At 38.4% G+C, this 16,101-nt stretch overlaps 1 protein-coding gene across 1 annotated transcript; it reads left to right on the top strand.

The window, feature by feature from the left end:
- Window positions 1–1,850: 1,850 nt before the first annotated feature.
- On the top strand, window positions 1,851–3,330 carry LOC106304155 (NAC transcription factor 29-like). The gene is made up of 4 exons (XM_013740553.1): window positions 1,851–1,970; window positions 2,063–2,233; window positions 2,326–2,594; window positions 2,676–3,330. Exons 2-4 carry the CDS (start codon window positions 2,077–2,079, stop codon window positions 3,105–3,107), a joined length of 858 nt encoding a protein of 285 aa, XP_013596007.1. The 5' UTR covers window positions 1,851–1,970; window positions 2,063–2,076; the 3' UTR covers window positions 3,108–3,330.
- Window positions 3,331–16,101: the final 12,771 nt, after the last annotated feature.

Genomic DNA, 16,101 nt, shown 5'->3' with positions numbered 1-16,101 from the left:
AGAGGTCAAAGTGGTCTAGATACGGCTTAGTAATGAACTTGGCCGATTACTCCCTTCCTACATATACAGGAAAGATCGCGCATCAGATGCGTAGAATGTAGAACCTACAGTGAGGTTCACATCAGGGGGAGTAGTGCGTGTTGTACTCTTTTTCCTTCATCATGGTTTTGTCCCACTGGGTTTTCCTGATAAGGTTTTAATGAGGCAACATGAAGCGTACTACAAATCCTGTATGGTTATGGCATCCAAGGGGGAGTGTTATAAATCATGGAGTGGAGTGCCATTAACCAGGCCTGGCCCAAGACCGGCCCAATACCTAGAAGATGGAGAGACGGCCGAAGCCGTAGAGAGAGGAGAGAGAGAGCCGCCTTTAGGAGAGAGAGACGGCCACAAAGCTTGGAGAAAAGGAAACTCTTTCCTTTTCCTATTTCCTTTTCCTAGTAGATGTAATCTTTCCATTATTATGTATTAGTAGTTTTCCTAATCCTAGTAAGTTTAGGTTTTGGATACTTTCCATTTATCTTCATCTTGTAATCCTTATATAAAGGAACCTCCTTGATCATTAATAATAACACAGAAATATTCAGTCTCTAAACTCTCTATTTACAACAGGTATCTTTATATGTTTATATGTAATGATGGTAGACATGCATCATGATTTTTATGATACATAATGAAATTTTTACCGTAAATACTAGGCACGCACGTTCAGATACCGGTTCCGGCTTCTGATTGAGTTATAGGGTTTGGTCTCATAAGTCCATTCAGGTTTTATATATGCTCAGATCGGATTAAGTTAAACATAGTTCGGGTTTGGATATATTTTTTTATTCTATCTAAAACTCATTTTAGATCTGAATTCACTTTGAATTCAAATTATTTTGGTTTGGGTCCTGAAGTTTTAGATATCACATCAAAGTAAACGTAGAACTGAATATGTGAGGTACTTTTTCAGATTTTGAAAAATATTTCTGATTCTAATTCGATTGTGTGTAAGATTTTTCGATTATTCAGATATTTAGAATTATTAGGATATCTATTCGGATCCGGTTAATAACACTTCAGATTCGGATATATTTTATATCATCTTACATAATGTATTCACGTAATTCTAACACTCGTATACAAATTCGGTTTGAATCTCAAGTTTTAAATAATTTTGCCCACCCCTAGCAAATACTGATCATAAAAGCCGATTGATATATAAATCTGCCATCATTTAAAAACAAAAATTACAATAATTTTACTAGTAAAATATAGCTACAAATCCTAAACATAAATGCAAGTCACAAATGCTAGTCATAGATATTTTTCTAACCATGTGATGGTGTCTAGTGGTATGCGAGTTTTGGGTTGCTTAGCAATCCGGGTTCGAAGCCGCTCCATTATATTCCATCATGTAGTCACTTGGATATGGGCTTGTTGGTAAGAGTTCGTTTGAATATCCGGAGAGAGCATCCATACACTTTCTTTTTGGGATTAGTCTAAGTCTTTCTATAGATCCGAGACACCCTTAAATTAATAAAAAGAAAATTACTATTAAAATCTTTCCTTTATTACTAGTTTTTGTTTCTATGTTTTTATTATATATTTTAATGTTCTTGACATTTAAAATTTTCTATATTTTAATTATTTTTAAATATTTTAATTATTTTTAAATATTTAACTAAAGCATAATTCTTTAACAACAGCTTAAAAAATAATGGCACCAAAGCTCTCTTGGTCAAATCCTCAAGACCCCTTCTAAGATGAAAACGCGTGGGATCCATCAACTTTGATAAAGACCTTTCTCTTTCCTAGTAAAGATCACAAACCTCCAAAGTATTCAGAATAGTTACACAATAGAATGTTAGCAAGTTACACAATATGGCTTTGCATCTTTCTTTTGACTTGGTCTGCTCCCTCAAAACACTGCCTCATCACACAATTTTTTTTCTCTTAACAGATTTGGGTCCAAGTGCTGTATATAGGTGAGCATTCTATCAACTAAGTGATATCACCACCAACGACATTTTCACTTACACAGCTTATAAGATAACTAAAACCTGGTACGTGTTCTTAGGGACAGTGAGAGATATGTCAAAAGAGATTCAGCTGCCAGGTTTCAGATTCCATCCAACTGAGGAAGAGCTTCTTGATTTCTACCTCAAGAACATGGTTTACGGGAAAAGATGTAAAGTGGAAGTAATTGGTTTTCTCAACATTTATCGTCATGATCCATGGGACTTACCTCGTATGTACTAGTATAATTGCTTTCTTCATTTCTATTATTATAGCTCTTTTTCTCAATAATTGTTTTAATAAAGTCTTGACTTTCGATCGCAGGTTTATCAACAATTGGGGAGAGGGAATGGTATTTTTTTGTGCCAAGAGAAAGGAAGCATGGAGACGGAGGGAGACCAAGCAGGATAACTGAGAAAGGATATTGGAAAGCAACTGGGTCTGATCGTAAGATCATAAGCTCGTCTGAGCCAAAACGTATGATTGGGCTCAAGAAGACTCTTGTGTTCTACACAGGAAGAGCACCAGGAGGAACCAAGACTGATTGGGTCATGAACGAGTTCCGGATGCCTGATAACCTCACCTTACCAAAGGTACTTTAAGCTCGGTTCTGAATCAGTTATGCGACCTAGAAACAAATTTGTTTCTCATCTTGTCTTGTCTTTTGATCGCAGAACGTTGTGCTTTGCAAGATATATAGAAAAGCCACTTCACTTAAAGTATTGGAGCAAAGAGCAGAGATGGAAGCTAAGATGAATCAAACACGCCCAAGCTCTCCTCTCTCGTCTTCGGAGACGAATTCTTTAGCTGGAAAGGAGGAAGACGTGATGATGACCTCGTTCCCTTTTCCTCAAGCAGAAGCCATGAAACAACCAAACCACATCTTAATGCTTCAAGAGCATAACGAAAATGCTAAGAACAAAGAGAAACAGAGAGAAGCCGAGAGAAAACAACCTTCTTCATCACTGAAACTGCCATCTGGGGTCTTACCAATACCCGAGCTGCAGCTACCTAAACAAGGATTCGAATTGGGACAAGACCAGTTCTTGAGTATAAGCCCATGGCTGCAGAATCTTACACCTATAATCAACCTATTATATTTTTAGTTATGCGTCGAAGAATCTCGTACTAAGATTTAATTATTCTTCAGTGTTATCCTCCTTCACCAGCGAAATACAGAACTTTTCGGATGTAAGATGTTTGGCCTTAGCTTAAGAGTTACCAATAGTAGTAAGTGACTCATACGGATATAAAAATTTACAAAATAATCAAATTATATGTATTTAGTGTGTATTTTCATTTGTTGATCAATTTAAAATTATTTTATACTATATATGTATAAAAAGTAAATCTAATATTATGTTTAAATAAAATCATGTTGTTATGCCAATTTTATGTGATTTAATGTATAAAAATTAGATTAGTTCAATTTTCTTTTTTCATTATATTAGAATACATATTTTAAAACTAAATCATAATTTTTTTTGGATTAAATATATTAAAATAATATTATTTAAATTATATTAGTTCGATTCATCGTATTTATTTTTAAATATATTTTATAAAAATATTTATCGTTTAATATATTTTTTAGGAGGAAGAAAAATAAAAAAATAAATGTTAACTTAATTAGAATTTCAGTAATCATATAATCAGTGATATTATAAAAAAATATCAGTGATATTCTGAAAAGTCTTAAACATATTTAAATATTTATAAATAAATTTATCATGATTAAAAAGTATTGATTCTCCCAATTTAAAACTGAATAATTAGAACATTTTATTTGAAAATTAGTAAATGTTTTTAATCCATAAATATTTTGTTGATAAATATTTCATAATTATTAAAAAATATATAAAATGAAATAATATATTTTGTATAATTGACTATATATATTCTACAATATTTGTATAAGTGATTAATTGTTAGACTAATTCTTATTGATCCATTATAAATATATTGTTGGAGGCATCGGTCACATTGTTTGTGTGACCGGATTGGTTTTTGATGACAAAGGTGAATTGCTGGAGAAAATCTATCCACAGAGCATGATATGCCAAAATTTTGTCTTCATTTCCTAAGTGTTTGAAAGCGTCATGATCCTTGTATAAAATAAACTCTTGATGGAAGAGATAATGGTGCCTATTCTTGAGAGCTTGGACTATGGCGTAAAACTTACCGTCATACATACTACAACAAGCACGAGATCCTGAAATATTTTCACTATAGAACGCAACAGGTGGACTATTCTGGCTAAGAACCATGTGTAACTTGATTTTAAAAGCATCTCAATGTAGTTTGAAAACTTGTGTAAAATCTAATAAATAGCTAAAATATGACCTGAAACCAAGTGACTTTTGAGTTCTTCGGAAGCTTCATTAGCTTCTGAAATCCACAGAAAAGAGATTGCGTTCATGCATCCTGTAAGGGGAGACACTATATTACTAAAATGATGAACGAACTGACGATAAACGAAACAATTCCGTGGAAGCTGTGAACTTCGCTAATTGACCGAGGAGTTGGCCATGACTTGATTGCTTCGACCTCAACCGAATCTACTTTAAGGTCCTGATTAGATACTATATAATCTAATAACATAACATGATCAACACCCAACACACACTTATGCTGTGCATAAAAAAATATTCACGTCGTAGTACAAGGATGTCCTGTAGATGTGACACGTGACTATCCACATTGGTGCTAAAGATCAAAATGTCGTCGAAGTAGACTACCACAAACTTTCCAGTAAAAGGACGAAGATATTGATTCATAACTCTCATGAATATGCTAATTGCATTCAACAATCCAAAAGGCATGACTATCCATTCTAAAACTCCTTCCCATGTCTTGATAGCTGTTTTCCATACATCTCCCAGACGAATACGAATTTAATCGTACCTGCTTTTGAGATCAATCTATGTGAATATGGTTGCTGCTCCGATCTGGTCAAGAAGATTATCCAGTCTTGGTATGTGAAACTGATATAGTGTCATAAATTTGTGAATGGCACGATTATCAACACACATACGTCAAGTACCATCCTTCTGAGGAATAAGTAGAGCTGGAAAAGTGGTTGGACTTGTGCTTTGGTCAAAAGTTCTTCCACTTGTATTTGCAGTTCGTCATGCGCTTGTGGGCTCATTCTAAAATGAGGTCTATTGGAAAGTATTGTGTTGGGGGCCAAGTCGATGTGATGTTGTATGTCCCTAAATGGTGGGAGATCACTAGGGATTTTATCAGGAAAGATATCACTAAATTCAGTTAGTAAAGGAGCGAGGGTTGTCAAGATGGTGTGATACGTTGATGGAGTTGATGGCGAAGCAATGAGTGCCCAAACAATGGCATTAATTGCTTCTCGAAATCTGCTTTTGGTAAGGTTAACAATGTGTTTTTCTGAAGCAGACTTAACAGGACTGTTGTCAGTTCGAGAACTTGGTTCATGTTTTTCTTTAGATTAAAGTAAAGTGATAGTTCGATCCCCAAAGAAGAAGCTGTACGTGTTTGTTTTGCCTTGGTGGACTACGTCACGATCGAATTGCAATGGGAGACCAAGTAAGAGGTGACAAGCGTCCATCGAAATGACATCGCAAGTTGTTCAATCCTTGTAATTGCCTATGCAGAAAGAGAGGAAGACTTGCTTGGAGACTTTAATATATGTACCGTTATTGATCAAAGGGAGCATGTAAGGTGACAGATGAGGAGTGAAGTCCAAGCCTAATATATGTGCGTCTTGTGAGATTACTTTGGCATAGCTTCCCAAATCTATAACGAGCTTAGAGATTCTGCAGTTGATGGTGCCTGTTAAACGAAACAGGTTAGTGTGTACCATGATTCTTGCAAGGCCTTGGGAATAAGACAGTTCTGACGAATGACCAAAATCAAACGGTATCACCCTGTAAAATGTCGGTATTTTCTTCATTTTAAGCCTCACAAACATCAAAAATTGGATTGCCGTCTGCTTCACGAATAATGAGACCCCGATTTGTTTGCTTAGGACATGCCCTTTGGATGTGTGTCCGTTTTCCACATGAGAAGCCAACAAGAGCGTTTGTCAAGATGGTCACGAGTTTGCGATTGATTTGGAATTGGTTCCTGGTTTCGGAAAGTTCAAGAATGGAGTTTCACCGTCCGAGGAAGTTTGACCTGAGTTGTTGCCCGTGGAGGCGGATTGAAAGAAAGGGCAAGATGTTGAGGTCCACTTCGAGCGGAATGGAACAATATTGAAATTGCTCGTTGCGGAGCCTCTGAAACAGAGATCCGGTTGAATTGAGCTAGCTCCACTTTTAACTAAGCTCGTAAACCTCCGATGAAGTGAGAGATCAGTTTCTTTCGGTTTCACCCGAAGTCATCCTAGCTTTCATAAGAAAAAATTATGTTGCATATTCATAAACCGATCGTGATCGTTATTAGGGAATCAATCATGTCAATGATTGATTTACGTATCATTCTAAATAAGGCTACATAATATATTAGCATTTACTCTGTTTGTCAATACCCTAGTATGCAGTCGAGTATATAAGGTCATCATGTAATTTGTTCATATTAATATATATTCTTTACAACCTTACATGGTATCAGCAGCCACCCGATCTCAAAAACACTAAAAATCTCTTTTTCTTTCTCACGATGAGTTCCTCTACAAACACGTTCCCAACTAGTGTGACAGAAACTATCAATGTTAATGCTCAAACCATCCTCACGGTGAACATGTCGAACGATACTAAGCTCACTGCCAGCAATTACCTCATGTGGAGTCTCCAGATCCACGCTCTCTTTGATGGCTATGATATTGCTGGTCACATTGATGGCACCACCGTCGCTCCTCCGGCCACAATAATCGTTGATGAACAAGTCTCTGTCAATCCAGCGTTCACTCTTTGGAAACGTCAAGACAAACTTATTTATAGTGCTCTTATTGGCGCTATCTCTGCTCCACTCCAGCCTCTGGTCTCTCGCGCCACCACGTGCTTTGAAGCCTGGACAACACTCGCCTCCACCTACGCCAAGCCAATCCGCGGGCACATCAAACAATTGAAGACATAACTTAAAAACTGGAAAAAGGAGAGCAAAACTATTGATGTGTACCTCCAAGGAATCACAACGCGTCTTGATCAACTCGCCATCCTTGGTAAGGCAGTAGATCATGAAGATCAAATTGATCTCATTCTTGAGGGTCTTCATGAAGACTACAAACCTGTCATAGACCAAGTTGAAGGTCGTGACGCTCCACCATCCATCACTGAGCTTCATGAACGACTTCTTAATCATGAAGCAAAACTCCAACTCACAGGAGATGCCATTCTTCTTCAATCTCCAGTCACGGTGAATGTAGCTCAGAACCATCCCAACTCCAACTACCGGCACCCGTCTAAACAGAGGACAAACAACAACAACACTCAGTGGTCATCGCAGTCACACCAACCACAATGGAACTCCTCATCTCAAGGTTCATGCTCGGACTCAAGAGGACCACGACCCTATCTTGGACACTGCCAAATTTGTGGAACGCAAGGTCACAGTGCTAAGCGATGCTCGCAACTCCAGACCTATCAGCGTCTCAGCAACAATCAAGCCTCTTCACTCAGTGGAACCCGCGTGCCAACTACATCGCTGCTGCACTTTAAAACCCCTCCAACTGGATCATGGACAGTGGCACCACTCATCACATTACTTCTGATATCTCCAACCTCGCTTTGCACCAGCCATACCAGGGTCACAACGATGTGATGATAGCTGATGGTTCCACAGTGCCTATACAACAAACGGGTTTCTCCACTCTCTCAACTCCCATTCGTCCTATTGCTTTGCATAATGTATTAAATGTTCCTCATATAAACAAGAACCTCATATCAGTCTATAGACTATGTAACTCTAATGGTGTCTCTGTGGAATTTTCCCCATCCTCTTTTCAGGTGAAGGATCTGAAAACGGGAGTCCGGTTGCTATGCGGCAGAGCTAGAGATGAACTATATGAGTGGCCTCTGAAATCGCCTAATGTCAATGTGGCTTCCACCTATCCAAGTTCAAAGGCAACTCTCAGTTCATGACACTCAAGATTGGGGCATCCATCTACTTTTATCTTAAACAATATTGTTTCCAGCTTTACTCTTCCAGTTTCTCTATCTTCTCAAAAACATTTTTCTTGCAATGATTGCCTCATCAATAAAAGCCATAAACTTCCTTTTTCTCATTCATCAATCACCTCCACAAAACCCTTTCAATATATCTTCTCAGATGTATGGACATCTCCTATCCTATCTTCGGATAACTACAAATACTATCTAGTAGTTATAGACCATTTCACAAGATACTCATGGATGTTTCCTCTTAAACAAAAATCCCATGTTAAAGACACTATTATTGCCTTCAAAAACCTTGTTGAAAACTTCTTTCAGACAAAGATACTAACCTTCTACTCTGATAATGGGGGTGAGTTTGTGGCTCTCCGATCATATTTTCAAGCTCACGGCATCTCCCACTATATATCTCCACCGCACACTCCTGAACATAATGGCATATCCGAAAGAAAACACCGCCATGTTGTCGAAACGGTAATGAGTCTCCTCTCCAAGGCCTCGGTTCCTAAGCAATACTGGCCATTTGCCTTCGCTGTTGCGATTTACCTCATCAATCGCATGCCAACACAAAACCTAGAAATGCAATCTCCATTCCAGAAGCTCTTCGGCAAGTCACCCAACTACACCAAATTGCAAATTTTTGGATGCGCCTGCTACCCCTGGTTGAAGCCGTACACTCACCACAAACTAAAGGATCGTTCCAAACGATGTGTCTTTTTTGGGTACTCGGCGACGCAGAGTGCTTTTCTCTGCTACGATTCTGACAATGATCGGCTGTATGTATCCAGACATGTGCAGTTCGATGAGAGCTCTTTTCCATTTTCTACACGACAAACCCAATCCTCATCATCAAAAGTTCCAACTGAGCCTCCGCCATACGCATGGCCACCAGTGTCTCCGATTCTCTCTGTTTTGCCGCACCGACCCCCATCGGATCCTCACCAGAACAGCACACCAACAACGGCTCAGCTCACGGCGACTCCGACACCTCAGGTATCGTCCTCTAACTCTATCTCGACTTCTGCTTCTCCCTCTTCTGAGCCCACTGTTCCAACTCAAAATGGGCCGCAACCCACGGCCCAGATACCCCAACATACCCAAACACAACTAAACCCAACTCCAGCAAATTCCATGGCCCAAACTATTCCAGAAAATACCCAAACACATACCAGCCCAAACCCACAAAAAGAGACCTCACATAACTCGGCCCAATCCTCACATCAAATTCCATAAACAACTCTCCGAACTCTGCTTCGACATCCTCTGTTTCCTCTCAACCACCGTCTCAGCCACAAATCCAAAACAATCACCCGATGTCCACAAGAGCTAAAGCTGGAATCTCCAAACCCAACACCAAATACCTCTATAACCTTAAACTAAACAAACAATCTGAACCCCGTACGATCACACAAGCTTTAGCTGATGAGAAATAGCGACAAGCTGCCACCGCCGAGTTCAATGCCCAAATCCGTAACCACACTCGGGATCTTGTTCTGCCTCCAACATCACATCACACGATTGTCAGATGTCGATGGCTTTTCACCACCAAATATAATCCTGACGGATCAGTTCGACAACCCAAAGGTCGACTCGTCGCAAAAGGCTGCACTCAACGCCCAGGACTGTGTTATGCTGAAACTTTCAGCGCTGTCATCAAATCAACAACCATCCGTATTGTTCTCGGTGTTGCAGTGAACCACAACTGGCCAATCCGTCAGTTAGATGTCAATAATGCATTCCTACAAGGCACATTAACAGATGAAGTCTACATGTCTCAGCCTCCCGGTTTTGTTGATGTTGATCGACCACACCATGTCTGTCGTCTTCACAAGGCTCTCTACGGTCTTAAACAGGCTCCCAGAGCTTGGTATGTAGAACTTCAAACTTATCTTTTGAGCACTGGTTTTACTAACTCTGTTTCAGATACTTCACTCTTCATACTTCACAAAGGCAAGTCAGTCGTCTATATACTGGTCTACGTGGATGACATTCTGGTCACCGGCAATGACACAAACGTTATCCAACAAATGCTTAATTCATTTGCCAATCGCTTCTCTGTCAAGGATCATGAAGAACTACACTACTTCTTCGGCATTGAAGCTAAACGAAGTCAGAATGGTCTTCTTCTCAGTCAGCGCCGATACATTCTTGATCTTCTGGAACGCACTAATATGACAGGAGCAAAGCCCGTCTCCACACCGATTGCAACGTCTCCAAAGTTCTCCTTACGTTCTGGAACCTCTCTCTCTGATCCAACTCAATACAGACAAGTTGTAGGGAGTCTACAGTATCTTGCATTCGCACGTCCTGACCTCTCTTTTGCTGTCAACCGTATGTCCCAATTTATGCACGCGCCAACTACAGATCACTGGTCCGCAGTCAAGTGCACTCTTCGTTACTTGGCCGGCACGACTGATTATGGGATCTTCTTACAGCGTGGCAACTCACACATACTTCATGCCTTCTCTGACGCTGATTGGACGGGTGATGCGGATGACTATGTATCCACAAATGGCTATGTAGTTTACATCGGACAACATCCCATATCCTGGTCAGCGAAGAAACAGAAGACTATAGCTCGATCGTCAACAGAAGCAGAATATAGGTCTGTTGCAAACACGTCCTCAGAGCTCAAATGGATCTCCTCTCTACTGCAAGAACTCGGCATCAAAATGTCTCAGACTCCTACTATCTACTGTGACAACGTCGGGGCCACTTATCTCTGTGTCAATCCTGTCTTCCACTCACGCATGAAACATGTAGCTCTTGACTATCATTTCATTCGTCATCAGGTTCAATCTGGTACCTTACGAGTTGTACATGTTTCCACCCGCGACCATCTTGCTGATTCTATGACTAAAGCTCTACCACGCCCACTCTTCACAACATTCCGAAACAAGATTAGAGTTGCAAGAACCCCACCATCTTGAGGGGGTGTATTAGAGAATCAAACATGTCAATGATTGATTTACGTATCATTCTAAACTAGGAGTTTTGCCCGCATATGCGGACATAGTTATTTAATAAATATTTATTAATAAATATATTATTAGTTTAAAGATAAAAATAAATAAATAAATCATTAAATTTATACTATTTTATGAATCTTTCAATTTCTTAATTTCTTATTTTTTATTGATTTAAAAACATTATTTTGGATAACAACACTAATATATTGTAAATATGTTGTTATCTTGAACAAAATTTTATTATATTAATTTATAAACAATGATATATTTAAATAAACAAATATATAATTGTTAATATAAAATGATGTTATTAAACCAAATTCTATGAATTAGAATAACCTACAAAATCTCAAAATAGATCAAAAGCATAAGAATCTTAAACCAAACACAGGTTTACATATTATATTATTCAAAGTAGATAAGAATATTGATATATGTATAATTATATTGTGAAATACTTCTTATAATAATTGAATAAACACTCAAGCAGAACAATTATGTTGACAAACAAAACATTGATATGTAATGTATATTTGAGAAATTTTTAATTTAAACAAAGTTATAATTCCTTAAAAATATTGGAAAATTAAAAGTAAATAAAGTAAATTTTAAATTTTCATAAATATAAGGTACTTGTTGTAAAAAAAATATTTTGAAAATATTCTTTTTTGAAAGTTATTCTTACAACTGGATGATAACAATAAATATTTAGTAAAAATAAAAACAAAGAAATATTAAAGTTTCAACTTAAATAACAAATACAAGTTATTCTTGCAACTGAATGATAAAGAAAAAAAATGAAAATAACACGAAAATCACGTTAACAAACAATATATAAATTAAATTTATTGTTACTGTTTATATGCTTATTTTTAGTATTTTAATACTAAAATAAATTTAATAATTTTTTAAAATATGCCATGACATATTATGTTTATAAAAAAACTATAAACCAAATTTTTTTTATATAAAACTATTTATAATATTTTAGTATAATGCTAAATCTAGTTATGATATGTGTATATATAATACTAATTATAAAAATAAATAAATAAGAAATAAAGATGTCGATAAACACAAAATAAATACATGAAATTATCTTCTTCTTCTTTTTCAAAAACGTTTTTCATTTATTTTTGAGATATTTTTATTTTTATAATATTATTTTGAAATCAGTTAAATAATTAATTATGTAATTTATTTATTAGATATTAAAACTTTAATTAGTCAAATTAAAATTAAAATTGTTTAATGACTAAGCCTAAAATCATGGAGAACATGATAAATAAGCAAATTTATTTCTCAAATAATAGTATTGATAAGGCTACATAATATATTAGCATTTACTTTGTTTGTCAATACCCTAGTACGTAGTCGAGTATATAAGGTCCTCATGTACTTTTTTTTTTTTTTTTGTTTTGCTTAATTCCTCATGTACTTTGTTCATATTAATATATATTCTTTACAACCTTACAATCGTTGTCTTAAGTTTTGTAACTTCTTGTACAAGGTACATTCATAGTTGACTGGTAAGAAATCTCAAATCATGTGTTTAATCAAGCGATCTCTTGTATTTATACAAAGTTTTTATCTTGTCGTCGAGACTCTTTAAGCTGTTGCCACCAAGCCATAGCTCATCCTTTGACGCGTGTTGCGACAAGGGAAACCCTAACATCATCCAGAACTTAACGAAACTCAAGAACTTCAACCAGTCAATGAAATCCTCAGGGTGTAAGGTTCCGTGAAATTACAGAATATCAGAAAAAATCTGGACTCCTAACGATCCTGAGGTCCTTATCGTTGATCATGATCATCTCTGCGAATGTTTTATTTCTTGTTTTGATGGTTGACATGTCGCCCTTGTTTTTTGTTAGGATAGCCGTTGGGATTGTGTTTATCTAGAGTAGATAATCATGTAATATATTAGAGATAAGTACTCTAATATAAGTCGGTAGAAAGATAAGGATGATCTCCTATTGTAAATATGTATATATTGAGCATTAGTCTCAGGTTGAATAGACAGAAAACATTCATCAAATACTTAGTTTATCATGGTATCAGAGCAATAGATCCATCTTGAACGATCTTATTGTTTCATCTGACAATTTTCATTTGTGTTCTTGTCTCTCAACGTAACAATGGGAGACGACAAAGTAGTGATTGCCGGCGTGACCGGAGAGAAGGGTGCAAGCTCCCCTTATTCCTTGTTCTCGTCTGATAACCCTGGAGCGCTTATCACATCAGTCCAACTTAAAGGTGAAAATTACAATGAGTGGGCAACAGAGATGATGAACGCTCTACAAGCCAAGAGGAAGACAGGCTTCATTGATGGGACACTAACGAAGCCACCGGAGGGACATGCCGATCTCGAATCACGGCTGAGTGTGAACTCTATGATCGTGGGTTGGTTGAGAACATCAATCGAACCACGCGTTAGGTCGACTGTGACGTTCATCACAGACGCTCATAAACTTTGGGAGAATCTCAAAGAGAGATTTTCGGTTGGAAACAAAGTTAGGATACATCAGCTCATGTCCAAGCTCGCTTCGTGTAGGCAGGATGGAGACGCTGTGATCGACTACTATGGTCGTCTTGCAAAGATGTGGGAGGAGCTGCAGACGTACAAACCTCCACCAGCGTGTACTTGTGACGCAGCTGCCTTGTACGAGAAGGAAAGAGAGGACGAGAGAGTCCATCAGTTTGTTATGGGTCTGGATGAGTCTAGATTCAGACATGTAGTTACGGCGATCATTGAAGCTGATGTATTGCCGGACCTTGGTAAGGTTTATAACAAAGTAGTACGAGAGGAGGATCGTTTGAACTCTGCCAAGAGTAGAGAGCAACAACAAGATGCTGTAGGGTTTGCAACTCGTCGTGAAGGGAATAATGTGGATTCACGTGATGATTCTAGTCCACAAGGAGGACAAAACAGAGGACGAGATCGAGTCTGTTCTAACTGCGGGAGAAGTGGCCATGACAAGAGTGCTTGTTGGCAAATAATTGGCTATCCAGAATGGTTTACAGAGAGAGGAGGAAGAGGAACCCGTGGTGTATCCAGAGGGGGAGGTCGTAGCGGTACTTCGCGTGGAAGAGGACAGTCCAATGCAGCTTACGCCACAAACGCTAATCAGTCTAATGTGGCTTACGCCACCAATGCTAATCCAACAGGGGCCTCCTCGCCTGAGATAACGCTGGAACAATGGAGAACCATCTCTCAAATACTCAATGAGAAATCAAAGAGTTCCGAGAAGTCGTCTGGTAAGAATATGGGTTATGTGATACTTGATACTGGGGCTTCGCACCATATGACAGGAGACATAAGGCTCCTGAAAGATCTTAAGGAGATATCTCCTTGTAACATTGGTTTTGCAGATGGAAGTACTACTGTGGCAAAGTCAGTAGGCGTGTTGCCTCTGTCTGATCGTATATCATTGCACGATGTGCTATATGTTCCAGATTTAAACTGCTCCCTGATTTCCGTATCAAAACTCTTGAAGCATTCGAATTGTTTCGCGTTCTTCACTGATACATTGTGCGTTTTACAGGACCGGTGTTCGAAGACGCTGATTGGAGCAGGTGAGGAACGTGGAGGGGTGTACTATTTTACTGATGTTAGAGTCGCTCGGGTCAACAAGGCTGTGAAGGTGGAGAGTTCAGTCCTGTGGCACAGGCGATTGGGGCATCCAGCTTTTTCTGTTTTATCGTCATTACCTTTGTTTTCTGGTGTTGGTGTTTCTGATTCACACACTTGCGAAGTCTGTTTTAAGGCTAAGCAAACTCGAGAATCTTTTTCAGAAAGTTCTAATAAAACTAGTGATTGTTTTGAGTTGATTCACACCGATGTATGGGGACCGTATCGAGTAAAATCTTCTCATGGTGCATCTTATTTTTTAACTATAGTAGATGACTACTCACGCACCGTATGGACTTTCTTATTGCTTGAGAAGTCAGACGTAAAGAGAATGATACAGAGTTTCTGTGTCTATGCCGAGACTCAGTTCGGAAAAACAGTAAAGAAAGTTAGAAGTGACAATGGTACTGAGTTTCTGTGCTTGTCGGATTTCTTCAAATCTAAAGGGATCATACATCAGACTTCCTGCGTAGCAACTCCACAGCAAAATGGTAGGGTTGAGAGGAAGCATCGCCATTTGTTGAACGTTGCACGATCATTGTTGTTTCAGTCGAGTATGCCGGTTAAGTTTTGGGGAGAGGCAATTCTGGCTGCAGCTCACGTGATCAATCTTACTCCAACAAAAGTTCTGAATGGAAAGTGTCCTCATGAGGTATTATTTGGGTCAGCTCAGTCGTATTCAGACCTCCGCGTGTTCGGGTCGCTTTGCTTTGCACACAAGAAACTGCGAGACAAAAACAAGTTCGTCTCTCGGAGTAGAAAGTGTGTGTTTGTTGGATATCCGTTTGGGAAAAAGGGATGGCAACTGTATGATTTGGAAAACAATGAACTTTTCGTGTCTAGGGACGTGATTTTTAGAGAAGAAGAGTTTCCCTTTTCAGAGACGGTTTCAAATGAATCAACACCACTAGTTGCGATGGAGACATTTGATGATGTGATCCTATTACATGAAGAAGGTGATGGGAACGTTGGAAACAGGGGGAGTAGCTCTGTTTCAACTGAGAAAGATCAAGGTGTTACCTCAGTCTCTGAAGACCCCGCAGTGATAGAAATTGGGCCAGAAGTTGTGCCAGAAACAGAGGAACAGAGGAACTCGGATACTGCAACGGTTGTGAATCCAGTAGTTGTGCCGGTAACAGAGGAACAGTTGGGTAGAGGACAACGTATCAAGACACCGTCCGTTCTACTCAATGACTACATCACTTATAACGCAGTTTACGACAATAGTACACCTCCCGCTCTCACCTCAAATCACTCCTACAGCGTCTATTTCGAGCCGGTCACAGGTAAGACATTGTACCCTCTTACTGAGTTCATCTCTGATGATGCCTTTTCTGTAGGACACAAAGCTTTTGTTGCAGTTGTGTGTTCTGAAAGAGAACCAAAGAATTTTACGGAGGCAATGCGAGATAAGAGA

Source organism: Brassica oleracea, chromosome C7, assembly GCF_000695525.1.
Source record: "Brassica oleracea var. oleracea cultivar TO1000 chromosome C7, BOL, whole genome shotgun sequence".
NCBI lineage: Eukaryota > Viridiplantae > Streptophyta > Magnoliopsida > Brassicales > Brassicaceae > Brassica > Brassica oleracea.
Note: the sequence above shows the minus strand (reverse complement) of the source record. Positions and strands in the feature narration are given on the sequence as shown.

Coding starts and splice junctions, on each gene's coding strand:
- LOC106304155 (XM_013740553.1), top strand. CDS start 2,077: ATGTCAAAAGAGATTCAGCTGCCAGGTTTCAGATTCCATCCAACTGAG. Junction 2,234..2,325: donor TGATCCATGGGACTTACCTC/GTATGTACTAGT, acceptor TTTCGATCGCAG/GTTTATCAACAATTGGGGAG. Junction 2,595..2,675: donor ATAACCTCACCTTACCAAAG/GTACTTTAAGCT, acceptor TTTTGATCGCAG/AACGTTGTGCTTTGCAAGAT.